A 27,993-nucleotide genomic window follows, 5' to 3' on the forward strand; every position below is an offset into this window, starting at 1 on the left:
CTGTGCAAAGCCACTCAGCAAACGCTGACGCGGGCACATTTTTTGAAGTCGGTGTGCAGGGGAACGCTGCATGGATCAGCCTGGAATCAGGATAAATGGCATGCCCATCACTCCATCAGTATATTTGTACATGTATCCGCTAGCCCGAGTACCTCATCCTAAGTGAAGAAAAATACTTAGACAATTTTAGTGTATATTTTCGGGCCTTTAGGCCAGTTTATTCTGGTTCTTTGATTCAATATCGGAAGCTTTCGTACCCCCGAGGATAAGATACATGCACCATGCACAAATTGATCTCAGAGCCCCATGACCCGAGGTAAAGCGGTCAAGTCACATCCATCTCTGGCCACTTTCCCGGTCTCGGATATAATACATTCTTTAACTTGAGGCTCCGCATGGAGCTTGATGTCATAGAAGTCTTGGGTAGGGTAGGCCTCAAGTAAGGCATCGGATATAACTGATGGATATGAGTGGTCGAGTTACAACATATAACCTGCAAATTATTGATAAATGGTGGGGTCATTCAATGAGTTGGATGGGCAAGTTCAGATCTACGTGGGAGAATGGATGCAATGAAGTTCAGGCTGAGAGCCTCATAGGATGAGGCCATAAAATATGATGTATCGAGGCCCTCGTTCTAACGCCATCGGAAAGTCTCGACATTAGCTAAACCGAATCAACTGCCAACCTCAGGGTTCCCAATAGTTCCAACGTTTTCTATTTGCACAATAGCTTATCAACATGTGGCATATTGACGTATTCAACAGCTTGTCTACACTGGGCGAGTCCAACAAACTTCTCAGTGAACGTTTGGCCAAGCTTGGAGACAGAGCTGACCTGGCAGAACTGAGGTGAGGCCCTCCAGTTTGCGTTTGACAGACCTTCCTTCTCATGATCAATACAGAGATATCTTTCAACAGTTCGAGGTTACTGACACAGTTGGCCTCGCCCTTCTTCACAAACACTTCTCCATTGAAGAAGGTGAACGTGTTGTGGAATTCGGCCATGTTTCAACCCCGTGGCCTGTTCCTCCAGATGGTAGAATGGCTGGAGGCTACCTAGTTCCACGATCCTGGCGCTTCTGGGATGATATGCTGGAGCCATACGAGTTTGGCTTCAATCATCCTGGCCAAGAGGAGTACAAGGACGTCCCCTTGCCCTCTGGGTTTGTGGAAAGACTTCGTGCCTTTTTGGATGAGACAAATCTCTTGGATGTCTTGGGTATCTGTATCATTGGTGAAGATGAAATCGTCGGCCGTATCGAGAAGAATCGAGGTCGTGTCAACTTCACTGTACCTGCCTCTAGGCCTGAGGACCTAAGCGTTGACCTCACCCCGACTCATAGTCCGTCAGTCTGGTCGTTTGATTGCAAGAGTGGTCTGAATGATTCCACAATCAAGCTTGCGCGGGCTTGTTGGGTCTGCCCAAAGCATGTATAACCGTGCTATGGGAAGTATGAGTCAGGTAGTCAGAACATATTTGTGAATTAGGTATGATCCTTAATTCAGTGAATAAGTATTTGATTTTCATATAGAAGTGTTTTGACACTTGTAACCCTTCGCGCTATACATCCGCTTTCCCCTTCACTATATCAGATTCTCGATGCAAGCCATACAAGGAGTCCAAGTACGAGGGAGTATGATAGCTGATGCCATGTTAGCTCGCCACGATGGGCTTAGATGCTGACACTGTGTAACTTACCGCTGAAACCAAGAAAGGAAGCCCAATGTTGTAGTTGATGCCCAAAGAATAGGCAGCTCCCATGATGGGCATGCCAACGAGGCTACCAATCGTCCCTGTCATAGAGATACCCGCGAATAACCGCCCTGAAAAAGCATTCTGCACATTAGAAGCAAGGAAAGATCGCAACGTGACGGTCATGCTTGATCCCAGAACCGATAGTGCAAATCCAAAAGCAACTGTCGCAAGGTTCGGTGCGGCTGCGACAATGAGAGTGCCCAATGTACAACAAAAAGCGCCAGAGGCAGAAAGTACAAGATCTCTGTTTGCACTTGACCAAGTCTGGTCTATCCAAGAAGTTGCGAGCGGCAAGATAACAAAGTATAGAAGAGAGGACATGATTGCGCGTAGTGAGAATAGAAGCCCGGCCTGTGACAAAGTCAATTAAAAGCATCGTTGTTGAGTGAGCGAGCATACCCGGGCCATGGTCTCTCCAAAACGTATAGACACCCAAGGGATCAAATAGTTCGTGGAGTCCTTTGCTACCTGGAAGAAAAAGAAGCAGATAAAACATATACTGAATATGACGGCTCGTGGAGGGAGCAGGTCTCTAGCAGTGTGCTCTAAATCAGTCTCTTCACGGTCCGAAGCGCCGTCAACACCTATCAGTGACTCGGTCTCATCTTGTGATGACTCAACACCCTCCATATCGCTCGCCGTGTTCTCACGAAGATGGCTCGCTGGAAAGAACATCAAAGAGAAGACCACGAGTGCGAGAGCAAACGGAATCTCTAGGTGAATGATCATCGTCATTGTGCCAATAATTGGCCCGAGGAGGTCCGCGATCCCTGATATCGCCTCCATGATCGAGAACGCCGCTGTTCTACGACGGTCATGTCAGTTATGGGGTTGGGAATGATAGTAATTGTGGTGAACCTTTGTTCTGGCTTGACACTGTCGCTAACGGCAGCGAAAACAAGTGTGCCGGTCACCCATGGTCCTCCTCCTAAGAGAACGAATACTGGTGAGAGATAGAAGCCCCAGAGGGGGAGGTTTTGTTGCGATCCTATCAAGATGAGTAGACCTACTTGAAGTGCGTGAAGGGACGCCATACCTACTATTGCTATGCATCCCCAGTAGAAGATGGTGCTGGTGGTGTTCAGCATAAAAGCAAGCCGAAGGCCGCCTTTGTCCCCAAGGAGGCCCATGGGGACTTGCATAATCGTCGCTTTGCACTGTTAGTCTCTGTTCAAGGGGGCTATTGTGATTTTGCATACCAGCCAATGTCGACAGTGTTGACAGCACCGTTATCACGAATGCGAAATGCACTTGTACCTCGTTGCTCCTGCAAAACTCATCTGTTGGCTCTCCATTAAGAAGTTGTTTGTCCTTCTCAAAATGGTGCCGACAGACGGCTGTCTCTAGAAGCATTGGCGAAGGGGCTGCAAGGATCGCACAACCGAGCTCCACGAGAAACAAAAGAAGTGTACAGAGCCAAAAGTTTATGGGATACTGTCGAAAGCCTCTGGCGTACTCTATCGTCGAGATCGGTAGCGTGTGCTTTCGGTGATCATATCTAAGGTTTATAGGCATTTTGTGATGATGAAACCTTGTCCTGGCGTGTTTGGCATTAAATCCTCGATGGTTGCGGTGAAGGTGATGGCGACAACTTTGTTGTAGGGCTGTCAGGGCGGGTCGCCCTTTAAAACATCTGACCTGCATGATAAGGAGTACTATAGGAAGCTGGCGAATCGCACCGGAGTAGTAATCTGAAACATGTGCATGTGCATATTCATTCAGGCTGTAGCAGACGATCCGTTGTCATCCAGGTTGTAAGCAAAAGGTAGGATTGCACATTAGGCTCTATAATTGGCTGGATGCCCTATGACGTACGCAGTGCCTCCGTTGCTGCAGGACAGAAAAAGGTCTTCAATATCCCGTCTACTTTTGGTGGCCAAAAAGAGGTAGTTCCCTGCTATCGGAAATGACAGGACTGTATCAAACTTTGTAGGACGTGTCAACAGATGCTTGTTTTAAACATTTTGTCACCTGAACTAGGTAGGTTTAGAGTATCTCTAGAGAACCTAAGACTAGCTTATTCTAGCTCTCTAATTTAAAGTGAAGGGTTTTATTCCCAACCTGCATAACTGCTACAGCCATGATGGCAAACCGAGCACCAAGAGTAGGTACTAACACAATAGCAAGAGGATGTGTTATTTGCTGTTGAGACTTGTGGCTGAGAGCTTAAATCAGCAGAGAAAACTTAGTCCGCAATCTTCAATCTGTACTGACAAGCAAGTTCACACGCCGAAACCCATTACTGTCTTGGATAGAGGATGTGACGACAAGCAATCTGCTACGATCCACATACTGAAACCTACTACTCTAAAGCTCTCTAAAGATATTCTAAACTTACCTCCCTCAGTCTTTACTTACCTAAGCTGGTCTAAGGCTTTCCAAGATACTCTAAACTTACCTAGTCTTCACTTAACTTAGGTAAGGGAAGGAGAGATTTAGTCGCAAACGAATGATAGAATGGTGTCATGACGCTGTTATATTGATGTTTATAAAGATGTATGAAACACCTTTACCGCTTGGATAAATATATATCCGGTGACCAACAGCACCACCCCGAAGACTGCCACAACCCCAGCCCAACCCGTGTTTAATGTCATACCCCCTCCCCACGTCTCAGGACTCCCGCTGCCAGGGGCGGTCGAGGCCGTTGATTCTTGCCTGCCGTCGGTGGACCTCCGGGGTGCTCCCGCTGAGCTACTAAATGAGGCAGGGCGATTAGCATCTCCTTGGATCAAACGATAGGTGTTGACTTACGGAGGGGCGGGCACCTGCGGGGGATCCGCCGCGGCATTGGCGGCCTGACCCTGACCGGCGGGAGGAGACGTATCTTTGGGGAGGGGGGAATTTGACCGGGGGTTGAGGTGGGCAGCTTCGGGGTCGGGCTGTTGGCCCCGGAAAGAGAATTTGAATTCGTATAGTAGACTAGGTATATAAGTTAGCACAGTGAATCACAGTGGTGATCTGTGAATCAGAGTGGTGATCTGTGAATCAGAGTGGTGATCTGTGAATCAGAGTGGTGATCTGTAAATCAGAGTGGTGATCTGTAAATCAGAGTGGTGATCTGTAAATCAGAGTGGTGATCTGTGAATTAAAGCGGTGAGGAGGCTGTGAAACAGAGCTGGGTAGAGTTCAAGGTAGACATACAATTTGTTCATGATGATGTTTCTGAAGAAGAGAAAAGGAAAAAGAAGAGGCAGAACGGCGAGTTCGAGTTTAAGTATATTGGTGTCTATCAAAAGAGCAAGTGCGTCCTTTCCAATTCATGCAGCTCGACAGGTTTATTCAGAGCAGGTCGAGCATATCGCCTTCCTCAGTTCCCTCCTGTTCCCTTTCCTTTTCCATTCATTTTCCATTCCTTGGGGGCTAGGTTCTTTCCGAGGCCACGGCCATAAGCCTTCCAAAGGAGTGTCGTCCAAAATGTAATTTGCGTTGACGTGAGGTCTATCTATCATAAAATAGTATGCCCAGCACTGCGGCGTCTTAGAAACATCCGATGCATCACAGTGAAACACTTTATCTGCTGAAAGGTGCTCCACGCGGAAGTTAGTTGCAATAGGGCCACTGAACGTAGTAACCACTAAATTCCCTTTCCAATTGGGGCCGGTAAGAGCAAAATGACGGTCATGATAATAGGTCTTGTGCTCCTGCTCGTGGGGACGTAGGGCCAAGCAGCTCTCCTCCACAATGACATTCTTCTGAGACACGTACAGCCCTTCCCTCATTAAGCTGACGATATCTGACGTGTTAAGTATGAGGTGGGCTTGCCAGCCGATGGTCAGGTTCACCTGCGGGGTTGCCCTCTTCAAAAGGTCGGGATCAGATCCAAACTTCAGATGAACCTTCCATGACCTAGGTGCTGCAACATCTTGGTAGGAAGGAGGAGGAGCATCAGGGTACGCGGGAGGCAAAGTTCGGTGTATGAAGTCAAAAAGGCCCATGTTGTCTGTCGTCGGTTCAAGATTTCTGAAATCGGTGGTCACGATTAGGTGAAAGGGAGTCTCTGGTGAATGGTGATAAAAGAAGAAGATATTTATGTAGTAGAAAGAAGACTACTTCATGCCCTTATATAGGTCCTCGGGCGCAGGCAACCTTCAGCATAAAGTTTGTCGAAAGTACTTGCATGGCACTGTGATTTGCAGTTGAGAAAACTTATATCTCACACAGAACTTGGTATGGTGCGTTCTCTCTGACATACTTTCTTTGGTCAAGATGGCTAACCTACTCTCAGAGAGCGAGAAAGTACCATACCTTGATAAAAGATGTTAAAATAAACTTAGCAAAGAGTCTCCTAAGCTAAGGCTGAATATACCTAAATATTTTCATGGCTTAGGGTCAAGATCCTGAGTTTTCTTTCCTCCCCTAGCCTCTACACGTGCTAGCCGTAGACGTTCATTGATGCAACAAACAACATGATTTTTCTATTTCGCCATAAAGTAGATCCTATCTGTAAAGTTTCGGAATTAGGCTCATGGCTGAAACTCATTCTTGGAAGTTTATCTTGATATGCACCTATGGGTTCATTGGTAAGCTCAAAACACTAAATAAACTTCTTCCGCCAAATTCATATACCTAGATACCAGCCTAATCGTGCATTTATTCGTGCATTTATACTCATTGAAATGTTCCACACTTACCATTTACTATCTTGTCTCTCTAAAAACCTCAATACCTTACAAAATCGGACCTGAAAGATGTCCTCTCTCATCAAGACAAGGATTCTTATCCTGTCAGATACTCATGGATTACGCTTCGAGGAGAATAGGAAACCCCTCGCACCAGTCGACCTTGTCATTCATTGCGGTGATCTCACGGAAGATTCTAAGCTGGAAGGCTTCCGAGAAGCAATTCAACTTCTCAAGGAAATCGATGCCCCCAAGATTGTTATTGCAGGAAATCATGACTTCTCTCTTGACGACGGGGTCTTCAGAAATAAGATTGCAGAAGCAAGCAGAGTAGCACAAGAGGACCTCGAGAAAAGCATCAAAGATGGGTACGGAGACTACGGCGAGGTTAAGAGCCTGCTCATGGAAGCAGGCCATGGTATCATATTCATCGACGAAGGAACGCATGAGATTCGTCTCCAGAATGGCGCCTTCATGAATATTTATGCCAGTCCATATACTCCTACAACATCCGGAAGCACGGATTGGGGCTTTCAGTACAATGGGGCCCATGAATTTGCTATTCCAAGAGGGATCGACGTTGTGGTGATACATGGCCCACCGCATGGCATAATGGATATGACGCCAGAAAGGCAACGAATCGGCTGCCCTCAACTATTCTCTGCTATTGCAAAAGCACAGCCCCGAATTCGCTGTTTCGGTCATGTCCACAGCAGTTGGGGTGCAAAGATCGTTTCTTGGAGGCCCCAGATCTCAGAAGTTCCATCCCATTTCAGCGACATCGACAATGCAAAGTCGCGGGTTGTCGAGAGTCTGCCGCGCTTGCAGGAGACCAAATGGGAGTCTCTGGAAGACAATAAAGCTCGATTAAACAGATTGGAGCGATACAAGTCTCAAAGATGTTGTATCGCTAGTTACTGCCAGGGCGATGAAGAGCAACTGGCTCCTGGGAAGACCCTGTTCGTCAATGCGGCACTTATGGGAAGCGAAGGACTCACGCAGTATCCGTGGCTTGTAGAAACTGAGCTTGAGCGCCATCCAAGCGATGGGAATTCTACACATGTCAGCTCAGCTCAAAGTTCTATTACAGTGCCGGAAGATAATCGCAAGACTCAGAAGCAAAAGGTCGACGTGGCTTTCGATGAAGTCGGAGACAGAGAAAAAACAAAACCTGGTTAGAATGATGATTTCAAGAAATAAGTCTTGTAGAAGAAACTCAGAATTAAAATATATCTGAACTATCGACCCAATTTATAACCAATTCCATCAAGTTATAATCTTTGTGATCATAATTCCTTTCGTCCTCGTTTTCCCAAGCAAAACAGAGCGTAGGAATACATGTAAGGGTCTTTTCGTCTAGTCAATATCAATATATAAGCTAGAGATACGGACTCGGCAGTGAAAGGAAAAAGGAAACAGTGGGTTTAATAATTGATAGTATAACTAGGGCAGGGCTCCTATAGCCAATTCTATGACCGGTGAACATGCTCAGGCTTAGCAACGTCCCTTATCACCCATGAATCTGCCAGTGTCTGAAGCGCCACAGAAGTCGAGGCCAGGAGAATAGTTCATGTAGCCACAACCGATCGTATCAAACCCGATGGAAGATGGTACCAAAGTTCCTGGTACATACCAGCCACATCTATCGGTGATACGCTCAAGAAGACCGGCGTAATTGGTGGCACTCATCGGATACTGACCATCAGTACAACAGAATGCAACCTATTCCAGTGTAAGTAAATAGTCGGGGAAAGACATGTCCCGTCCTACTTGAGTACAAATGTATCCAAGGACGGGCAACGAAAACAACTCACCACATCACCCCAAATGGAATACCAAGCCTGAGTAACCTCACCCACGCCGCCGTCGGAGTCACGAAACTGTGCTTTAAGCATGTCGACTGCTGTATCGCAATTTCCATGGTTCATAGAAAGACTTAAATAGGTAAAAAATAGGTTAACCATGCACTCGACTGAGACGAAGATGTCAATGTTTGTACATACCCGCATCCACAGTACATCTCCGGTTGACTTCGGTCCCATCCACCCTCATCTTTCCATTGACGAGCTTCCAGCTCAGATGAAGGTGCTTTTGGAGTCACGGTTGTAGAGTGGTCAACTGTGAGTCCTTCGTAGACTTCAAGGCCTTGATCGTTGACATGGACACTGTATACACCATTGGGCAATTTCTCTGGCATTGTGAATCCCGCGCAAGCAGCAACAGACTGCAGAAGAAGGATGGTGGTTGTAGACTTCATGATGAAAAGATATTTTGAGGTATAGGAGGTTTTAGTAAAGGAAGAGTCTGAGACTGAAAGAGGTGAGTGACAGGAATTCAATATTCATGAGTGACAAACTGAAGGCTTTTATATTTCTTGTTGTTGTCCTTGAAGAATAGTATTCAAGAGGCACAGAGATAGAATTACTAAAGTGAGGTTAGAGCAATACAGTTGTGCCTCATGACTCCCATCTCATCGGGGACAAAAAGACAAAAGATCTCGGTAGATTCCAACCTTGCCATCTCAATGCGTAGAGTGCCATGCCGTCTTATCCGCCTCGTGTGAAGGGCCAATCATACACAACATCCATGTGATGGGATTGGCTGAAATGAACCCGCAAAAGCCGCTAGCCAGCTCAAGGGTCAAAAGGTCCTTCATGATGCGGCTGAAGGCTCTTCATATATCATCTAGATATCTAATCTAAACGCATATGCAGCGGCCGCCGTTCAACTATTCAATACTCATCCATGTAATTGCAGATTTAAAGTCACTCGAGCTCAATCGGTGTAATACTAGTTTGCGGCAGAGTATTCCTTCGCGTCACAAAAATGCCTCGATGATGGAGTCAACAAAGTCTAGAATGTTCACGTTCCTGATTGATACTAATTGCAGTCGGATCTCGTCACTAAATACTGACTGGAATCAAGTCTGATCAATGTCACATGGGGGCTGGCCTGGGGTGCGAAAAGCGGAAGTGGCATTCTCTTCGGCATTATCGATCTTCAGACTATAATCTAATCAAGTCATGCCATCTGCGATAGTGATATGCTACCCTGAACCAGAAGCGTCTGATAGGATCTCACTTTCAATATCCAAATCTGTCACTAGTTATCCAGCTCCCATTCTGCTTCAGCCCAGGGCCTTCCATGCGACTCCTTTGCCAATTGAGACATTGACATCCAAGTCGATAGGTCCCCTGCTACCTGCACTATATCATTCTGATTACCTATCCCATCAGTAGAGTGGTGTATCTTGCCCTCACCCATCAAGAACCGCAGGTATCGCTCTGGCGTCGGCGATGGCTTCGCTAGGACATTAGCCTTATAGGTTTCAAGCGGCACACTCGTCACTTGGATACGGCCAGCCCCGCTCTCTTCCATAATCTCTGCTATCTCAGTCATAGACTTGCTGTCACCACTGAGGTGTACCTCAGGAGGTATGGTGCCGACTGGGTGGCTTGCGAGTATAGCGAGCGCCTTGCCAACGTCGTACATGCTTGTGTACGAGGTCTTCTGCGCGGTATCCCCAACGGCCTTGTATCTGCCATTTTTTGTATCGAAGCCAAACCACGGACCAATTGAGTCCTCGAGGAATAAGCCTGCATAAACGCGACATATGCTTATGTCGGAGATGAGCTCTGATGCAAGCTGGAAATGCGCCTTCTTAGCATCCCATTCTTCATGTGAAAAGTCGTGCACATAATGATCGACACCAAACTCGGATGGAAAATAGAGCTTGACGCCGGAACCAGGAATGCTGCGAAGAAGGGTCTCTTTGAAGTGATGACCACTAGGGCCTACACTGTATATAAGAAAGAGATGTGTCAGCCTTGTCACAGTCAATCTGAGGTAAACGTACGTGTTTATTAGGATATCGACCCCAGCTAGTGCCTCTTGCAAGTTCTCCTCGGTATATAGACGCAATGATGCGCCGTTTTTTACAAGATTCTCGGCCTTGGGTGAACGAGAGCGTGCTAGGACTATGATGTCATGGAACCTATCACGAAATGGCTGTTGGAGAAACCCCTCAGTAACTTTGGCACCGAGATTACCAGTCGCACCGGCGATTGCTACAGTTGGAAGAACAGACATTTTTAAAGATGAAAGAATTGCATAAAGTAGTATGAAGTTCGATAAGTGAGATGCGAGTAGGTGGTTGGTTGGGGAACAAGATCTGACCTAAAGGTAATTTATACTCTACATTGGGGTATGATGTAAGCTTACTTGATGCTTAAGTAGACTCCAATATAGCCATGAATTCCATTTGATATGAAATATTTTCTCTTAAATGCCCTGCGTCTCGATAATAAAGTTGACTATTATGCTAGTAATAGCTAGTAATAGGTCAATCTAATCACATCTTACCCATATAAGGAGGGCTATCTTGTTCTTGGTTAGGTGAAGTATGGATGGAAGGATGGATACCAGTTCAGCCCATGCTATAGGCAAACTATATGATTTCTACACCCTGGAGCAATAAAAACCGCGAGGAAGTAAATTGTGTAAGTCGACATTCATAGTCTTTACCGCCTTAGCTGTAACGAGAATGATGGCTGAAGAAGCGTGGTATGAACGGAATGAAACGACAGAAGTTGCCCCCAAACCCTGTGTCACGTTCCTTTATTATCCTTTATACACTCTGTCTTGTGGTATTGTTGTATTGCACCTTGTGAAGATGGCACGGTTAGTCTCGTGTTTTCTTGATAAAGACAGGTTCTTCTCCTGCTACCCCCAACGCTGCAAGTGAACGTGACGTTAACAGGAAGGGCTTGTCTATTATGCTAGGCGACACGAAGGGGTCAGTGTCAAACTATAGGCGATTTCATGTTGATAAACGATATAGGATATCGTTACTGGGTAGTTCTCCTCAATATGCATTCTTGGCCCATCTGTGCTGCGCCAGGCACAGATCATTTCACGTGTCAAGGATCAGACATCGCCGCGAAGAAAAGCTGGCTCAACATTTGCAATCACTGTATGATGCTGCCGCAGTGTCAAGTATAGCAGTCTCACAAATCGTAGCCGCGTACAGGAAGCTGCACGGAGCAGCTCCTCGCCACCCTCACGATCGCGCCCGGTATAATGGAGCCATGAAGTGACCCTGATAAAGCAGATAGTGCTACCGATGGGAAGCCTTATAGGGGATGAGTATGGAAATTAAACGCCGCCTTCTAATGACAAGCCGGATGCATCGGCAGATGGCAGATTCGAGTATTTTCCAGCTATCATGCCGTCTTGATAAAGAGCGCGGCTCGCGGCTGAGCTCCTATACTGCTGACTGGGGGAGCTATGACGAGCAGTCCAGCACCACAACTATAATAGCACAGAGTGTTTTACGGTATCCAATCAACGGATGCAACGTCAACTTAGTTTGTAACGATGGTGTTACCCCTCAAGGGCTGAATCACTAAACCGCCAAGCCCATCCACGAGGCGTGACACGCGATAGTTCACGAGTCAGACAGGGATATCTCCGCAAGAGGCCAAGCGTGGCAACTACCGACGAAACGTAGAATGCGGAGAAGATTAACGGAGGATCTTGGTTGACTTGTGCTGCCCAGTAAAGTCAGTTGACGCGCTGTGTCAGCTCGGTGCGCGGTTATCTCCTGGTGGGGTCGCTATCAAACGATTCCTTGTTCGGGCTTGTCTTTACGTAGGAGATTCTGGGATCCGTATCAGCTCAATCTGGGGAAATGGGAAATGACTCGATGCTTATCATGTGGAGATGCTGCCTTGTTATCAGATATAAGTGAGGATGAGTCGGTTTGTTATCGCTCAAGTTGCAGTCTTTCGATGCTCGTATTTGGAGAAGATGAATAGCCGCGATCGCGCTCTTCTCACATGCACAGACGGCGGAATGTAGCCGCGTTGATGCGTGGGATCAGCGGTATTATGACCGAAATATCAAGCCACTAATGCTCGTGTACCCCAGATGGACTAACCCGTTGAGGACAGAGATAAGTAGGACCTAGATCGTGGAGGACGCCGAGTCTAGGCCCCTCACGGCCCGTTTCCTGTTTCTCATTTCTCGTCTGCTTTTTTAAAAAGATAATAATGTCCACTTTCCCCTGATCATAATTGACGCGACAACACAGCAAAGGTACACACAGTACCGCGACATCATTACAACATTTTACTTGTTAATTGCCTCTTCTATCTGTAATTGCTGTCCATCCATCATGGAGTCTGCCACCAAAACCGGCGACGCCGATCAGGCCCTCGCCCGTCTGGGCTACAAGGCTGAGCTCCCTCGAAACCTCAGCATGCTGAGCGTCCTCGGCCTGTCGTTCGCCATCATGGCCGTCCCCTTCGGTCTCTCGACGACAATGTACATTACCTTGACCAACGGCCAAGCTGTCACCGTCCTCTGGGGCTGGGTCCTCGTGTCGCTCATCTCCATGTGCATCGCCGCCTCTCTCGCCGAGATCTGCGCTGTGTTCCCGACAGCCGGCGGCGTGTACTACTGGAGCGCCATGCTCAGCACGCCTCGTTACGCTCCCATCGTCAGCTTCGTCGATGGCTGGCTCACGCTCGTGGGAAACTGGACCGTTACACTGTCGATCAATTTTTCTGGTGCGCAGCTTATTCTTAGCGCCATTACCATCTTCAATGAGGATTTTGTCGCGAATACATGGCAGACGGTCTTGTGCTTCTGGGCTGTGATGCTTGTCTGTGCTTTGGTCAACGCCTTTGGTTCGCGGTACTTGGACCTGATCAACAAGGTCTGCATTTACTGGACAGGCGCGAGTGTCATCATCATTATCGTCACGTTGCTTGTCATGGCGCCGTCGCGTCGCTCTGCTGAGTTCGTCTTTACCCACTATGATGCTTCGGCAAGTGGCTGGCCTACAGGCTGGTCGTTCTTCGTGGGACTGCTGCAAGGTACGTATGCCAAGCCTTTCAATTAAACGGCCGCTAACCATCCCCAACCAATAGGTGCCTATGTCCTGACTGGCTACGGCATGGTCGCTGCCATGTGTGAAGAAGTCCAGAACCCCGAACGTGAGGTCCCCAAGGCCATCGTCCTCTCCGTCGCTGCCGCTGGTGTCACCGGAATTATTTACCTTATCCCCATTCTCTTCGTCCTTCCCGATGTCAAGATGCTTCTCTCCGTCGCCAACTCCCAGCCTATCGGTACCCTGTTCAAGGTTGTTACTGGTTCTGCGGCTGGTGGCTTCGGTCTCCTCTTCCTCATTCTTGGCATTCTTATGTTCGCAGGCATTGGTGCCCTCACCGCTGCGTCTCGCTGCACCTATGCTTTCGCCAGAGATGGTGCCATTCCCGGATACAAGCTCTGGAGTAAGGTCAACCACCGTCTCGACATGCCTGTCAATGCTCTCATCCTCTCTACTGTTGTTGACTGCATCCTTGGGTGCATCTACTTTGGCTCTTCTGCTGCTTTCAACTCTTTCACTGGTGTCGCTACCATCTGTCTCTCTTCCTCCTATGGTGTCCCAGTCGCTGTCAACATGGTGCGAGGCCGAAAGATCGTTAAGCACTCCCCCTACCCTCTGGGCAAGTTTGGCCCTCTCATCAATGGCATTTGCGTCGTCTGGATCGTCTTCTCCATCGTCATCTTTTGCATGCCCGTTTCTCTCCCTGTTGAACCCGGTACCATGAACTACGCTTCTGCTGTGTTTGCTGGCTTTGCCGCTATTGCCATCGTTTGGTATGCTGCTTATGCTCGAAAGAACTTTACTGGGCCTCCAGTCCACGATGACGGTTCCTTTGAGCCTGGCGTGCAGGTCCTTAAGGGCCAGGAAGGTAGTGCGCCCGTACATGAGGGGGCGAGTGATGTTCCAGAAAAGGATTCTAATTAAGTTCTACAGATAACACCAAGACCCCTGTATCATAGTTGTTAGCATATGTAGCAATGCATTCTTGGCTTTTCACTACTACGGTTGCCGCTGTTCATCTCTGTGTTGACTGCCAATCGATGAGCTTGTACCAGTATGAGCTATGACAGCCTGACTGCCATCCATCGTGGCATGCTTTGAGGCGTATCGAAGAACAAGCCTCAAAATCAGTCATCCCCGCACGGGTGAATCGATGTCAGACCATGGCGCACTCATCACAGCTCCGAATCCAATCCGCCATTAGAGGGGCTAATGGAAGATATAGACAGTCCTAAGGCAGAAATTTACAAGAATGATACCAAATTGAGAAATTTTGATGAGTCTATATTATTAAATCGGAGTCCAAGTGGCTTTATTTGGTTCGTTATAATTTATGTAGAGGCAATCTAGTAATGTTGACCCAGCTATTGCTTCTACAACCCCGAGCCGGCGTGAATCATCACATCGCCTCCACAACTCTCCGATGATCACCGACAATGGAATTGTATTTAAACCCACGCAAGCGAAACGGGACGCGGACACGATCCATCTTTCGTATCCATCAATTACATTTGTAGACCATGCCTCAAAAGCAATCCTTTCTCCAGGCTCTCGCAGCCGATGAACACAACCAAACCAGCTTTCTCCAAAAGTTTGTACAGGCCGCATCCCCAAATCCACCCGGGGACACAATCAAAGCAACAGCAGTCATCGGAGGATATTTATCCAGCAAGAAAATCCCTTACGAATTCGTCGACGTCAACGGGGATGGCAAAGTTAATGTAATTAGCGACTTTCAAGGTGGAAAAGGCCCTGGCCCGCGCGTCGTGCTGAACGGCCATGTCGATGTTTTCCCCGTTGGTGATGGTAGCGGCTGGTCTCGAGATCCTTGGTCGGGCGATATAGTCGATGGAAGACTCCACGGGCGCGGAGTCGTAGACATGAAGTCTGGGACTGCCTCGCTCATCATTGCATATGCATTTTTGTACGAGCGTCGCCATCTCCTGTCGGGCAGTGTAGCCCTTTGCGCTGTCGCTGACGAAGAGACGGGTGGGAAATGGGGTACCAAATATCTCATTGAACAAGACAAGCACAGATGGGGCGGTGATCTCATGCTATGTGCTGAACCAGGTGGTCTTGAGACTATCAGATTCGCAGAAAAGGGAACGCTACGATTGACATGTGCTGTCAAGACCAAAGGCGCGTTGGGGCCATATCTTCATCTCAGCAAGGGCGCCATCCGAACAGCCAGCGTTTTCATCAATGAGGTCATCGAGTCTGTGGAAGCACTGCCAGTCGATCTACCAGTCGAAATGGAGAGGCATCTGGAAAAGCCAGAGGTCAAGCAAGCTGTCGATCAAGCAATGGGACCTGGAACGACAACGATTATTGCTCGACCGACCGTCAACGTTGGCACAATGAAGGGCGGCCTCAAAGTCAACATGATCCCAGAAACATGTACCTTCGAGCTGGATATTCGTATGCCAGTCGGGATGCGAGAAAACACTGTGCTGGACCTGATTGACGGCATCGCCCTACAGTACAAGGCCGCGAGCATTACGATCAAGAAGCAAGCTGCTGCGAGTAATCCTTTCAACTACTCGGCCATCGATCATCCCATCATTGGCCATCTCAAGGACAACGCCAAGAGCCTGCGACCAGATGCCGATGCTGCTATCCCCATCCCCTCGATGGGCGGATCAGATTGTAAGCATTATCGATATGCTGGCATCCCAGCTTATATCTTTGGCTGCAGCCCAGCATCAAGTGAGTCCTTCCTACTAAATAAGCCTGAGTATTTTATTTATGATTCTCCAGTGGCGTCTGTGGATGAATCAGCGTCAATTGCAGAGTTTCACCACGTTACAAAGGTACATGCATTGGCTGTCTGGGATTATTTACATCGTGTATAAGATCTAAACTATGAACTTCATGTGTCCTCTATGGCCAAGACCTAAGGCTGAAAGCTTATATTCACTTGGCATAACTAAGATCAGAAGTGCCCGGAAGTGCTCTTCGCGGTTTTGGAATGGAGTTCATATAGTAATGCAGATCTTGAGAGTACATCGACACAACAGTTAGAAGATAAGATAATTGAATCAATTGACAGCATAGAATGGCCTACCAAATTGCCTATCTTCTGGCTTCGCAAGGGGCTCAAAAGTTCAAGGGCCTAGCCCCTTGATGCTTAGACGCTGGATTCTTGAAGTTTGTTGTATGTAAGTTATGGTTATCACCTTTGTTGAAATAGCTTATCTGATGCCTCAATTAAATGAAGGTTGTTGCTTTTCTTTTCCCTATGTTAGCTTGATACCTCCTCCGACTGTCCTCCCAAGTCCAGCACATCCATCTCGGTCGATCAACATTCTCGTAGGTGTTACCCAGTATTGCACTAAATTTACCATCATTCCAGAGCAGAACATTCTTGCTCTGAGAAGTGGCATGGTTACAAACCCATGTGTTGGTTACCTGCATCAGGACAAGAACAACGGTCTCACAATTGATCAGTGTCTTCCCCATCCTTTGATACGCTGACTCTTTGTGTACTATCAGGCTGCCATTCTCTTTCTTCCCTCCAAGGTATTGCAGCTTGAAGGGCTTCAGCTAAGGCCGTTGCCTTTGGCGTCGCTTCACTGGAGCTTGACAATCACGTCGCCGAATATGATCTCGTCATTCCTCTCGTACCGTTTGTCCATCATGCAGTGATCGTTCGATCGGCTACTAAGAGCATTGCAGGCGTTGTTACCGTAGGCTACGATTCTCCTGCCATTCGCGAACTCGAATACCAAGCCAAGGCTGTTAGCATCACTTTGTTGAACGAGGTTGGTGTCAATCCTGGTGCCTACCACCTGTACGCCATTAAAGCCAGGGTGAAAGGTATGATGCAATCTCGCTTGTTCTGTAGGTTCTGGCCGGTATATCTCGTGAAGTTTCACTCGTACCGTGGTGAAATTCATGCCATTGAAGTATCTGACAGCCCTTTGCGTTTCGAGGTACGTTGGCCTATCCCCTGTACTGATGTACCTCCCTGCGTAACCTCTAATTTCCCAGTTTCCTCGGCCGCCACGCGGCATCTTGCTCTCGCTACAGAATTGTGCTATCTGTTTCAAGATGGCAAGGTCATTGAGATTTCCGACAAGGACCTAATCAGCAGGGCAGTTCTATACCACGTTCTTGATGGGTACTCGTTTCCTGCGTATCCCAATCGAGATTACGTACTGTTTCAACAAGCGTATGTCATCCTTGAAACTCACACCGTCATCTGAGGTTCAGTCAGATACGATACCAACTCTTCTCTATTAAAGGTTTCTATTGGACTTGGCTGGGGGGGTATGTCACACATTCAGCATCAGCTTACAGGCGCAGCGTCTACCGCTAAGGTTGATCTCCTGGCCAAGGTAGATGGACTTGCAGTTTTCGCTCTGCCGAATAACGCGGTAAGATCTTCAACGGCCCCAAGTGGATGGGACTATTCTCAGATGAAGTGGCCGTTCCCCCCTCGGCACTCTCTCCGATCAACTGGACAAGGTATGCAGCTTCCATGCCTGTGAGCGAGATCTGGTAATGCTTCAACACAAGTTCGTTCTCAATTGGAAGAACGGAGCTAAAGTGAGCATCTATCGGTTCTTATTGAAGAGAAATAGTAGCTGATATTGCCTGCACCAGAACACGATCACGTCTACCCTCGAACTCTTTGGGGGGGGCTAGCAGCTACTCGGTCATGGCCAAGTTTGTCAGTTTGGCCTACGACATTGCCACCCGGCTGATTCTTGACGGCTAGCTAGTCATCAACAAGCCTGGCGTCGTCACTACCTACTCCCGGAGAGCTGCGATCCTATCCAAGTCGGAGTCGAAGCTGAGAACACCAAGCCAGTAGAGCAGGCTCTCTAGACATCACGATAAGGTCATGGATGTGGAGACGACTCCGATGGTACGTATTATTAGACCACGATGGGTAGAGCCTCAGGAGCAAAAGGCGGTAGACATATATAAGAACAAACAGTATACTGTTCGTCCATGCTTGTGACTACTTGAAGTTATTACAGGCTATTATTGCCAAAAGACAAGGCCAATTGTGTCAAAATACCATGACGCAGCCACGAAAAGAAGTTAATAAAAAGACGGTACGTTGAGGCTGGCAAACTGAAAAGACTAAAGAGAGTCATGGGCAAAAAACGTGGTTCCGCCCGGGATCGAACCGGGGACCTTCTCGGTGTTAACGAGATGCCATAACCAACTAGACCACGGAACCGAGCTAATTGGATGTGAGAATTGAAAGAGTAGCAACTCATACGCTGCTGTTGGCGACACGAATTGAGTTGGCCCAAGCACTGGACTTTGGCATTACCCTGAACTCAATAAGAGGATGTTGGCCAAATAAACATCAGATGCAATAAATGCGCCGTCAACTGATACTAACGTCAAATTAATCTTTAGATACTGCGGAAATCTATTCTCGCCATACAAGGAATACTCAAATCGCTATACTAACGTTAATCTCGTCGTGCCCAATCCCTACAATCCATTAGCCTCGTCTCCATCCACCGCATTATGCACATGATGATTGTTGTTATGGTTCTGCTGCGAAGGGCTATTCCTCGACGCGAGCAGCGACTCAAGTAGAGAGCCAATCTCTGGGTATATCTGTTCAATGTTCGCCAATCCCTCCGGCCCCAGCTGCACCATCACGCTGAACATGTTGGCGAACCGGGCTGCTTCCGTTCCACGCGTCACCGCCGCTTGGAGATCTCTTATGTCGGCTTCTATGCCGCTCGAGTTCGTCTCCGCTATGTCGAGTTCCTCGGCCGCTCGTTTTAGCTCATCACGTTTAGCATTGATGGCTGATTCTTGGGTTTTTATCTCTTCGCTCTTGGCTGCTCGGCGACTCTCATAGCTTCGTATTGCTTGTGCGATTTCCGGCGGTAAAGACATGTTGTTTTCTTGGAGTGCATGGAGCTGTGGCGCAAGAGCGTCCTCGGCGACGGATTCTTCGACAAGTCGTCGCAGCCTGTCTTGCGACTCAGCTATATCATCTTGGATCGCTTGCACACCCAGTTGGGCGGCGCGAAGTTTGCTCATAGCTTCTTGAGATCTGGACCTATGTGGAAAGATTTCCTGTTGAGCAATAGCAAGCGAGGAACGTATCGTCCGGACGTGTGCGTCAATTGCTGCGACAAAGACATTGGTCGCAGGTTTTAACGCTTCCTGAAGATTATTCGGTTCGAGGGAGCGAGTAGCATTGGCCTATCAATGTATTAGCATAAGGACTCATCGCGTATCGAGCAAACATACAGTTGCATTTGGGCCGAAAGATGTGGCCATTTGGAACGTAGCCATTGGAGAGCTAAACATCATGAGGCTCTGCGCAGCTGACAGGCGCGAACCTTCTGGCGAACTATGACGGACACGCTTCTCAATCGGCGTAGGTATTGTTGTGGCTGGTCGTTTGAGATGCTTGATGTTGCGAGGTACGGGGGGAGATGGAGGAAACTCTGAGGCGACGGTAATAGACGAGGCCATGTGCTCCTCGCTCTCCTCTGAAGAAGTATCTCGACGCGATCGCGATGGGTCAATTGGCGAGTCTGGAGCGCTATAGTTTGCGGTTCTTCGCCGTCGCCCGGACCGTCGCTCGGCAGTACCAGCATCATCACCAGTGTCGTCTTGAGCATCGGGTGATTGAGGCATTGTTCGAACGAATCGCTTCTTTGCAGCGTGGACATCTTGCGCCATCAATTTTCCAGCATAAGAAGGTTTGCGGTCGCGCGCAAGAGACTTCCGAAGCTCTGATTGAAGGTCTTGCAGTGTATCGCCTGGATTTCTGGCAACATGGTCTGCGACAAGGGCGAGATCCTCTAGCAGATTGATGGCCCACATCTTAGGAGGTGCTTCGGGAACGATGTCCCATGGCCAGACACCCATAGCTTTGTATATTCGACGAGCTGCGCGAGCTCCGCGTGTTTGTAAGTATGTACCGTGGGGTTCGGGGATGCGAATGGTGTCGATGTTATCGAGGGCGCTGTCGACATCGACGATGGGCGACTGCGCGTTTGGCGGCCGTGTCGAAGGCATCGCGCCTGAGGCGAGGCGAGGGAGAGGAAGCGCGCGCGACTACAGCATACAATTAGATGGAACGTAACTGATATAATATACTGTGATGATGCGATAAGATAGTGATGCTCCCAACCGCGGGCAAAAAGCCGGGTCTGGCGCCGTGATTGAACTGGTGATGATCCCCCCAGCCACATCATGGAGCGTCGGGTCTAAGCCTGGTGAGTCGACCCGATCTCATGTAAAATCACGTGATATGACAGCTCTTTTCCCGATCCCCGCAGTCATGAACTCATGATGCCATATTATGGTCAATGCCGAGGCTGTAATGATTTGATTTTATGTGAGAATCTCCAAGATATTATTGAGAAGCGTTTTGGTCATGTTACATAACGAGTTTGGCTTGTTTTGGTGATTTTCAATTGATTATCAAACTCGGACTGGCCGCGTTCTTAGCGAGGACTAGCACTGTGTTACAAAAGCAAACATCATCCGATTCTTTGTCGAGGCTTGACATAGACATGAAATCCCAGCGTGCAGCAATAGAAAATCAGCTTCACAATGCTCTGATCACGAAAGTCCATTTTGCGTAGATATATATATGTCAGCTTGATTGTTCGCCCAACTAGAGCTTCATATAGTAAGCATGATTGTGCAATTTGACCGATGCATCATCCCAAGGACCATGGATACAGGCGCCGCATTTGATAGCCTGAAAGTATGTTTCGGAAGCAAAATGGGAATCGTTTCAACATTTAATAGGTGCATGGGCCAGCCTCATAAGAGGATAGCAGTAGATTCGAGTAATGCCAAAGACTAAATCAACCCATGATTGTTTCTACAGGCATATGTCGACTCGGTAGGTTTCGAAATAGTATGTTTGTGCTTGCTGAAGAACTTGGAATTATACATATGTTTTTGTTTCAGAAGCTAAGAGGGACTCAGGATCGTAATCATGCGAAGAATGTATCATTCGTATCATATCTATTTCGAGGCTAAGCATTCAGAGGCCAGCCTCAACTCGGCGCACTATCTAGAACATACCTGACGTGATCCTTATTTCACCCTGTTGTAGTAAGCACCAAGGGCCTTGTCAATCACAGCCTTGACCCTGGAAGCATCCAGCTTCTCCTCTCGGTTGAAAGTGTACAGTCCGTTGACCTCCTGCTCAATATCCGCCCTGCATACCATTAGTCTCATATCAACACAGGAGTTAAATCATACTTACAGCTGAGTATAGACGAAAGCACAGCAATGTCCTCCCAAAACAACGCCATTGACGAGGCGCTCAATTCTCTCTACCAGGTCATCGGCGTTGGTGGCAGTGGTGTAACCCCAATCGAGGCTATCGCCATCTTCCTTCTTGGCTGGTGCAATGTTGACACCTCCGAATTCGGTGTTCATGACTGGAGCGCCAGGCTTATGCTTAGAGCCATCGTCAACACCAGGAATAGGTGGTAGGAAAACGCCTCGACCAGCCTTCGGGCCAATGATGCCCTCAAGAGTGGAGCAGGTCTTTTCGATCTCAGGGCCATCGCTATAGTCATGGAATGTGGTTAGGTCAGTAAGGACATGCTGCCATCCGCAGTTATCGTTGATACTTCGTGTATCATCAAGACCCCTAGAACTGTTAGCATAGTCTGAAACTGAAGCCGATGTACTTACTTGGTGAGATAGTAGAGCTGGCGAATGTGATTCCGCTGATCAACGTTATCCTCAAGGTTAGGATAAGCCCAGCTTTCGTTCACAGGAGTCCACGTCACAACTGATGGACGGTTGATAACCAGCTTGACAGCTTCAGTCCACTCGGTGTTGAACCTATCAACATACTCGGCACTGAACGCATAAGCATTCGCAATCTCACCCCAGACGAGGAAACCAAGCTTGTCAGCCCAGTAGTAGAAGAGGGGATCCTCAACCTTCTGGTGCTTCCTGCAGCCGTTGAGACCCATCTTCTTTGCGAGTTCAATATCCAGCTTGAGGCTCTCTGAGCTAGGAGGAGTCATGAAGGTCTCAGGCCAGTAGCCTTGGTCTAAACAGAGAGCCTGGAAGTAGGGCTTGCCGTTGAGTCGCCAGGTACCGTCTCCTGTTGTCCAGTTGATGTTTCTCATGCCGGTGGTTGTCTTGACTTCGTCTATGACATTCTCGGCGTCATCATACAGGCGAATAACGAGGTCATAGAGCTGGGGATGCTCAGGAGACCAGAGTGCAACACCATCGCGCCAAGCAAAGTCGTTATCAAGAGGGGCACTTTCGCTGACAGATTTAGGTAGCTTGGATCTCTGCTCCTCGGACAGACGCATGTTCAGTTCAACGCCAACGGAGCTCGTCTCTCGGGGCAGAGCCTTCTTGTCCGATTTGGCAACAGGAATGCCAGCGAAGCTGGATTCAAGCTCGACAGAATAGCCCTTTCCAATTCTTCGTCCCTTCACAACGATGATGCTTCTCAGTTCACCAGAGTGGATATCATTGGACTTGATAACAGTGCCATAAGAGCTATCAGCAATACGAGCACTGGGAACAACCTCGAGCCAGACAGACTGCCAGATACCACCAGAGGGAGTGTAGAAGATGGTCTCTGGCTTGGCAGCCCAGTATTGTTTGCCTCGAAGTTGTGTAAGATCATAAGCCGAATCATAGACGCGCAAAGTGACTCGGTGAGTTGTAGCATCCTTAGCGGCATCCACGGCATCAGTGATGTCAATTTCGAAGGGAACGTGTCCACCCCGGTGACCACCGACATACTCTCCATTGACCCAAACAGTAGCCTCGTAATCAACAGCACCAAATCTCAAGACCAGCTTGTGACCCTTGTCCTTTTCTTGCGCTGATCGCAAATCTGAGATGGCACGCTCATACCACATAACCTCATGAACTCCGCGGTCATTGATACCAGAAGCAGGAGATTGGAATACATAGGGGACGTTGATTTTGGTTTTTGAGTTGGTAGTCTGCGTAGATGAAGCGAAGACGTTGTTCTGAATGAGAGAATGGGCATCACCCATAATTTTCTGTACCACGCTGTCGTTCTGACCAGTTTCTTTGCGGTTGGCAGAGGTGTCGACATTGACCTTCTCTGGAAGGCCTTTACGCTGCCAATTCTCGTTGAGGCCGGAATCGCCGTCATCGAAGAGGAAATCCCATGGTCCGTTGAGGGACTCCCAACGAAGTGGGTTACGCTCGAAATCAGGACGGGGGTACGTCATTTTAGCTGCGATAAGACTAGGTAATAAGGCGCGTTTTTACAGTATAAAATGCCGAACAAAAGGTTCAATTGTAACAGAAAAGATCAAGTGCAAGAGATTGACTGTCGAGATGAGAATGAAAATGACAACTTTGGTGTTTTCACTGCGCGACGATCACTTGTTAAAGGGATTCTGCTGATGAGGGGCACTTACCTCTCGTAATCAGCAGTGGGTCTCTGTTCACCAAGTCAGAAGCCTCAGATGCGCATGTGAAGCTTTGTGATTGAGTGAGAAAAGTTGGAGATCATCTCCACATCAAATCCAATGTCTTGCGTGGATTCTTTTAAAGTGGTTCAGCTCTTCTTTGCCATTCTTTTTCTTGGAAATTTAAGGGTCAAGCGGTTCAGTTTAATTGGGGTCGTAACTAGCTGACGTTCCCTTATCATGTACGATAGATAGTGGACTGACGAGTGAGGTGAGTGAGTGAATTCTGATAGACTGTTTAACCTAATAATATTAAAATTACCCTATGAAAAGAGATGCAGGCCGCTTCCTGCTGATGTCTATTGAAGGACTGTGGTATCACTATACGCTGAATTGCATTTTAAAACACTCGCCATCTTATCTGTTCTGTTCTGTCCCGTTCTCTCCTCTTCAACCCTTGAGAATACTAGTTCCCTCCTTGACAGTCGAAGAACCACCCGAAGAAACACTAACTCTTCGGATCGTCTTCCAGGCATTGAGACTCTTCTCGGTAAAGCCACCAGTCGACTCGATGAGGGAGTTGCGGCCGAAATTCAAAGTGCCGATGCTAGGAGACGGGCTGGGGTTGGTGGCCTCGATCTTTGTCTGAACACCCATTTGCTGCCCATCAAAGATGCCCTTCTTGGTTGAGCCGCTGCCACTGCTGCCGAGGCGCTTTTCACCGGGTGCTGCGGTCTGACGGCGGCGCCAGAGCCAGAACATAACCCCGCCAACGATAAGGAGAACAACGATGATCGCAACGCCGATGCCAATGCCGGCCTTTGCACCTGTTGAAAGCCCTCCCTTTGAGCCTTCTTTGTCACCGTCGGAACTTCCACTTCCACTGCCCGAGCCACTATCGCTTCCACTGCTGCCACTGCCGCTACCACTATTACCTCCATCATCGTCAGGGGATGTCATATAATCCTTGGGGTTACCCTCGGTATCCTCAATGCCTCCAGTACTAGGCTTTCTCTCCTTCTTGTCGTGATCTCCGACACATGTGTATTTTCCTTCAACAATGCTCTTGATATTGGCATCAAACCAACTGCAGTCCATAGACTCATCACCGACGACCTTGAAATCTCCCGTAACCTTCTTGAGGTTGAAGAACTCCACGTTTGTGAACGATCCTTTGATCGCAATTGTGCCAGCAGACTTGAGAGCGTTGGCTGTAATATTGGTGAGTTTGTCGTTGCTGCTGATGTCTAGTTCATCCACGTATGTAACTCTCGGCAAAGCAAACGTCGTCAGAGAAGGGTTGTCCTCCACAGTAATGCCACCATTCATCTCCTTGATCAAAGGAATAGTAAGATCCTCAAACGAGTTAGACTCAAAGGTCAGTGAACCATTGACAGTGCGTAGGGACGAAAACTCAATCTTGCCAAGTCCGCTGAAGTCTGAGGTCGCAGTAGTAGTGCTGTTTCCGATGGACGACAGCCAAGGCAGCAGCACGGTAGCATCATTTCCGTTGGCGGTGATAGACATGGTTGCAGCTGACTCCAGGGCAGCGAGGTAAATAGTCTGCAGCGCACCATTCTGGTTGAACTGCATATTTCCTTTGACCCCCTCCAGCTTTGCAAATGAGACCTTCTCAAGAGCATTGTTGCCCTTGACAATAAGGCCCTTATTAGCGTATGTAAGCGCCGGGACATCGAGCTCCTTCATATCGCTATTAGAGTCGATTGAGAAGTCTCCATTGACGGTATACACTCCGTTCAACTGCAACTCCTCCACATCGGTATCGTAGACTCTCGCCATACCTCCCACTGTGATATCAGCCTTGTGCTCAAGTGAGAGCTTGGCAAAAGCTTCCGTGATAACATAATCTTTGCCCACTTCCTCTAACGCGCCGAATACCAGGTCGAACTCCTCAATCGTGTGGTCCTTCCCGGTTCCTGTGTTCCATATCGTAAGGGCTCCTTCAATTGTCTTCAGACTCGACGCCGTGACAACCGTCTTCTTCGAATCGTGGTGGGGATAAATGACAAGGTCACCGGTAAGTGAACTGATGTCGCCGAGATCTACCGTGGCCTTATCGGATGGCCAGGAAGAGGGATCCTTATCGAAGAGGAGCGACAAAGAGCCATCGACATCTTTGCAGGATTGAACTCCATCTTGGTCGTCGGGTGCAGCGATAATTGTGTAATTGCCAGAAATTTCGCATTCTAGCGCGTTCAATCGCGTGTTAGTGGCTGTTCATCTCAGGGGCTGTTGTTCGAACGTCTGCTTACCAGCTGCTGCGAAACGGCCTGAAAGGAGGAACGACAGCGCCAAAAAGGCGATGCGACTTGTCGGAGCCATCTTGGACTCTTTGCCCTCCATCTACGACTTCATTCAGAAACGTGACCAAGACCAGCAAAAGAACAGCTGAGATCCAGCTGAAGAAGCTAGGGGTGGCCCTTCATTTTATTCATCTCGCCTAGAGGAGCTGTTGGCTTCCCTGCCCCTGGTCGTTTAGTTAAATTACCACCGACGTCCGCCAAGAGAAATTGATTTTGGGGCTAGCTCACGCCACGAGGACACTAAAAGGGGCACATTTCCGATGGAAACATCACCGGACTCTTTCCACGAGCGTTTGTTTGGGCATGATCCCGTTGTTCGAGCCCTTTAGTTCTTGGGTTATTTCACGGGAGGCTTTGGACGATGCGCGGGAACTGTTATCTTGGCAGGTGATGAGCCAAGTTTCACGAAACAATACGAGCTCTTTGCTTGTTCTGACGAGTGGAGAGCTGTATTAAGCATAGCATAAGGTTATATCGGTCAGCCCGTGTTTATGCAAATCGTGAATCCTGGTCGATAATCATGAACATTATGAACGCATCCATGCACAAACAACGAACAATCCATATTTAGACGATTAGCTTTTATCCGTGCAAACGATCAGAGTTGTTTGACATCCGATTCAGGGTCCAATTGCACCGCTTGCGTTGCATCAACGAAGTATCATGAAGAATCGCGGGATTTGCCGTGTTTGTGCTTCAGGATAAATATCCCAGCCAAGTCTCAGTGGGCGGTTAACCGAGATCAATTTTCGCTAGATTGAGAGACGTTTTGAACTCAAAATGGCCTTATTAGCCTCGCCAATGTGCACGATAAGCCAGTGGCGCTGAAAGAATTGTTGGGCGCGAAGCTGTTTGATTGTGATGAGACAATTTATTTTATACAATATCAAGCCGAGCCGTGTGACGAGGCCAAAGCACTTCACGAATAAGAAGCGCTCGGACAATATCACAGGCGACAGGAAAGCCGATGATTTAATCGAATAATTTTTCGTATTTTGTAATCTCGCTATCACATTATCACATCTCTGATGTGCGCATTTCGAACAGATTAGAAGCCTAATGAAGAGCCACCAATTCCAGCGCCGCCGTATATACCTGCGGCTTTATTTGGCATGGTCGACGCAATTCGTTTGACTAGAGTCATTGGTCAGTCAAGATCCTCAAAATGGGTGACAATATTGTGGCTCACATTTATCCCAACTCATTGGCTCTTTCAAATCCTTCTGGGCATCCTTCCAGACATGTGCACACCAAGAAGTGACCAACAGATCATACAGCTTTTCTTCAGCCCTAGCCTTGATGGCAAGCCTTGGAAGCTCTTGTATGATACCATTCTCATCACGTTGGAGTTTCGTCTCAATGGCAACCACCTCTCCCTTCTCATCCTTCCATATGGTGGTGTTGTTCTTCCCTTGATTCAGCCGATCTTTCAGAGGAGACTCTGCTTTAAGTACATAGTCTGGGGCCACCTTCACTTGGCCACCTTCACAAATCGTGTGGCAGCCATTGAGACAGCGGTGCATGATCATGTTGGGATAAGTACGCTTCCGACTCGTCTGTCCCAGGATGGTGATTTGTTTGTACGATTCTATCGAGATGCCGTGCCTGAAGTCGTAGATATGATCGACAGTGTGTTTTAGCTTCTGTTCAGCGTCGCCATTCGTCATGCGGTATCGGAGTTTCTCAATGGCATAGATTTTCCGCGTGGCGTCATATGGTGCGTTGCTAAGTTGATAGAGTATGCGATTGGGTGCGTATAAGGAATGGATCTTTGTGCCATCAAGAACAAGAGTAGGAAAGTCCTCCGTGGCTTGTGATTGATCTTTTTGTAGAGACTCAGATTGAGATAGAGTGATATCGTATGAAGGAGGAAGCGCTGTTGGCTTTGATGCGGAAGCGTCTATTGTTTGACCAGCTTTGCCAAGGTCTTTCGTGTCTGTCATCTTGTATATCGCTTAAGGTAGATTAAAATCAATATCTGAGGTACTTGAAAGATTCTAGAAAGAATTATTCGAGCTGCA

At 48.1% G+C, this 27,993-nt stretch overlaps 12 protein-coding genes and 1 non-coding gene across 13 annotated transcripts; 4 read left to right on the plus strand and 9 right to left on the minus strand.

The window, feature by feature from the left end:
• Window positions 1-741: 741 nt before the first annotated feature.
• Window positions 742-1,439, plus strand: FPRO_08335 (uncharacterized protein; the record flags this gene model as incomplete). Its single annotated transcript, XM_031221991.1, has 2 exons — window positions 742-851; window positions 905-1,439. 2 exons carry the CDS (start codon window positions 742-744, stop codon window positions 1,437-1,439), a joined length of 645 nt encoding a protein of 214 aa, XP_031087495.1.
• A 152-nt stretch (window positions 1,440-1,591) lies between these two features.
• On the minus strand, window positions 1,592-3,273 carry FPRO_08336 (uncharacterized protein; the record flags this gene model as incomplete). The annotated part of the gene is made up of 6 exons (XM_031221993.1): window positions 1,592-1,645; window positions 1,702-2,109; window positions 2,158-2,563; window positions 2,617-2,746; window positions 2,795-2,908; window positions 2,958-3,273. The coding sequence occupies 6 exons, from the start codon at window positions 3,271-3,273 to the stop codon at window positions 1,592-1,594; spliced, it is 1,428 nt and encodes a 475-aa protein (XP_031087496.1).
• A 1,763-nt stretch (window positions 3,274-5,036) lies between these two features.
• FPRO_08337 (uncharacterized protein) lies at window positions 5,037-5,696 on the minus strand (the record flags this gene model as incomplete). Its single annotated transcript, XM_031221994.1, has 1 exon — window positions 5,037-5,696. One exon carries the CDS (start codon window positions 5,694-5,696, stop codon window positions 5,037-5,039), a length of 660 nt encoding a protein of 219 aa, XP_031087497.1.
• Window positions 5,697-6,449: 753 nt separating this feature from the next.
• FPRO_08338 (uncharacterized protein) lies at window positions 6,450-7,559 on the plus strand (the record flags this gene model as incomplete). The annotated part of the gene is made up of 1 exon (XM_031221995.1): window positions 6,450-7,559. One exon carries the CDS (start codon window positions 6,450-6,452, stop codon window positions 7,557-7,559), a length of 1,110 nt encoding a protein of 369 aa, XP_031087498.1.
• A 315-nt stretch (window positions 7,560-7,874) lies between these two features.
• FPRO_08339 (uncharacterized protein) lies at window positions 7,875-8,637 on the minus strand (the record flags this gene model as incomplete). The annotated part of the gene is made up of 3 exons (XM_031221996.1): window positions 7,875-8,102; window positions 8,195-8,315; window positions 8,384-8,637. The coding sequence occupies 3 exons, from the start codon at window positions 8,635-8,637 to the stop codon at window positions 7,875-7,877; spliced, it is 603 nt and encodes a 200-aa protein (XP_031087499.1).
• An 845-nt stretch (window positions 8,638-9,482) lies between these two features.
• FPRO_08340 (uncharacterized protein) lies at window positions 9,483-10,469 on the minus strand (the record flags this gene model as incomplete). The annotated part of the gene is made up of 2 exons (XM_031221997.1): window positions 9,483-10,179; window positions 10,237-10,469. 2 exons carry the CDS (start codon window positions 10,467-10,469, stop codon window positions 9,483-9,485), a joined length of 930 nt encoding a protein of 309 aa, XP_031087500.1.
• A 2,086-nt stretch (window positions 10,470-12,555) lies between these two features.
• On the plus strand, window positions 12,556-14,196 carry FPRO_08341 (uncharacterized protein; the record flags this gene model as incomplete). Its single annotated transcript, XM_031221998.1, has 2 exons — window positions 12,556-13,258; window positions 13,313-14,196. 2 exons carry the CDS (start codon window positions 12,556-12,558, stop codon window positions 14,194-14,196), a joined length of 1,587 nt encoding a protein of 528 aa, XP_031087501.1.
• Window positions 14,197-14,792: 596 nt separating this feature from the next.
• FPRO_08342 (uncharacterized protein) lies at window positions 14,793-16,124 on the plus strand (the record flags this gene model as incomplete). Its single annotated transcript, XM_031221999.1, has 1 exon — window positions 14,793-16,124. One exon carries the CDS (start codon window positions 14,793-14,795, stop codon window positions 16,122-16,124), a length of 1,332 nt encoding a protein of 443 aa, XP_031087502.1.
• Window positions 16,125-18,389: 2,265 nt separating this feature from the next.
• tRNA lies at window positions 18,390-18,463 on the minus strand. Its single transcript has one exon. It is a non-coding gene; the product is annotated as a tRNA-Val (tRNA).
• Window positions 18,464-18,726: 263 nt separating this feature from the next.
• On the minus strand, window positions 18,727-20,280 carry FPRO_08343 (uncharacterized protein; the record flags this gene model as incomplete). Its single annotated transcript, XM_031222000.1, has 2 exons — window positions 18,727-19,455; window positions 19,504-20,280. The coding sequence occupies 2 exons, from the start codon at window positions 20,278-20,280 to the stop codon at window positions 18,727-18,729; spliced, it is 1,506 nt and encodes a 501-aa protein (XP_031087503.1).
• Window positions 20,281-21,315: 1,035 nt separating this feature from the next.
• Window positions 21,316-23,465, minus strand: FPRO_08344 (uncharacterized protein; the record flags this gene model as incomplete). The annotated part of the gene is made up of 3 exons (XM_031222001.1): window positions 21,316-21,439; window positions 21,488-21,880; window positions 21,925-23,465. The coding sequence occupies 3 exons, from the start codon at window positions 23,463-23,465 to the stop codon at window positions 21,316-21,318; spliced, it is 2,058 nt and encodes a 685-aa protein (XP_031087504.1).
• A 633-nt stretch (window positions 23,466-24,098) lies between these two features.
• FPRO_08345 (uncharacterized protein) lies at window positions 24,099-25,991 on the minus strand (the record flags this gene model as incomplete). Its single annotated transcript, XM_031222002.1, has 2 exons — window positions 24,099-25,855; window positions 25,922-25,991. 2 exons carry the CDS (start codon window positions 25,989-25,991, stop codon window positions 24,099-24,101), a joined length of 1,827 nt encoding a protein of 608 aa, XP_031087505.1.
• A 1,029-nt stretch (window positions 25,992-27,020) lies between these two features.
• FPRO_08346 (uncharacterized protein) lies at window positions 27,021-27,915 on the minus strand (the record flags this gene model as incomplete). Its single annotated transcript, XM_031222004.1, has 2 exons — window positions 27,021-27,106; window positions 27,162-27,915. 2 exons carry the CDS (start codon window positions 27,913-27,915, stop codon window positions 27,021-27,023), a joined length of 840 nt encoding a protein of 279 aa, XP_031087506.1.
• Window positions 27,916-27,993: the final 78 nt, after the last annotated feature.

This window comes from Fusarium proliferatum (genome assembly GCF_900067095.1).
Source record: "Fusarium proliferatum ET1 genome assembly, contig: FPRO_scaffold011, whole genome shotgun sequence".
NCBI lineage: Eukaryota > Fungi > Ascomycota > Sordariomycetes > Hypocreales > Nectriaceae > Fusarium > Fusarium proliferatum.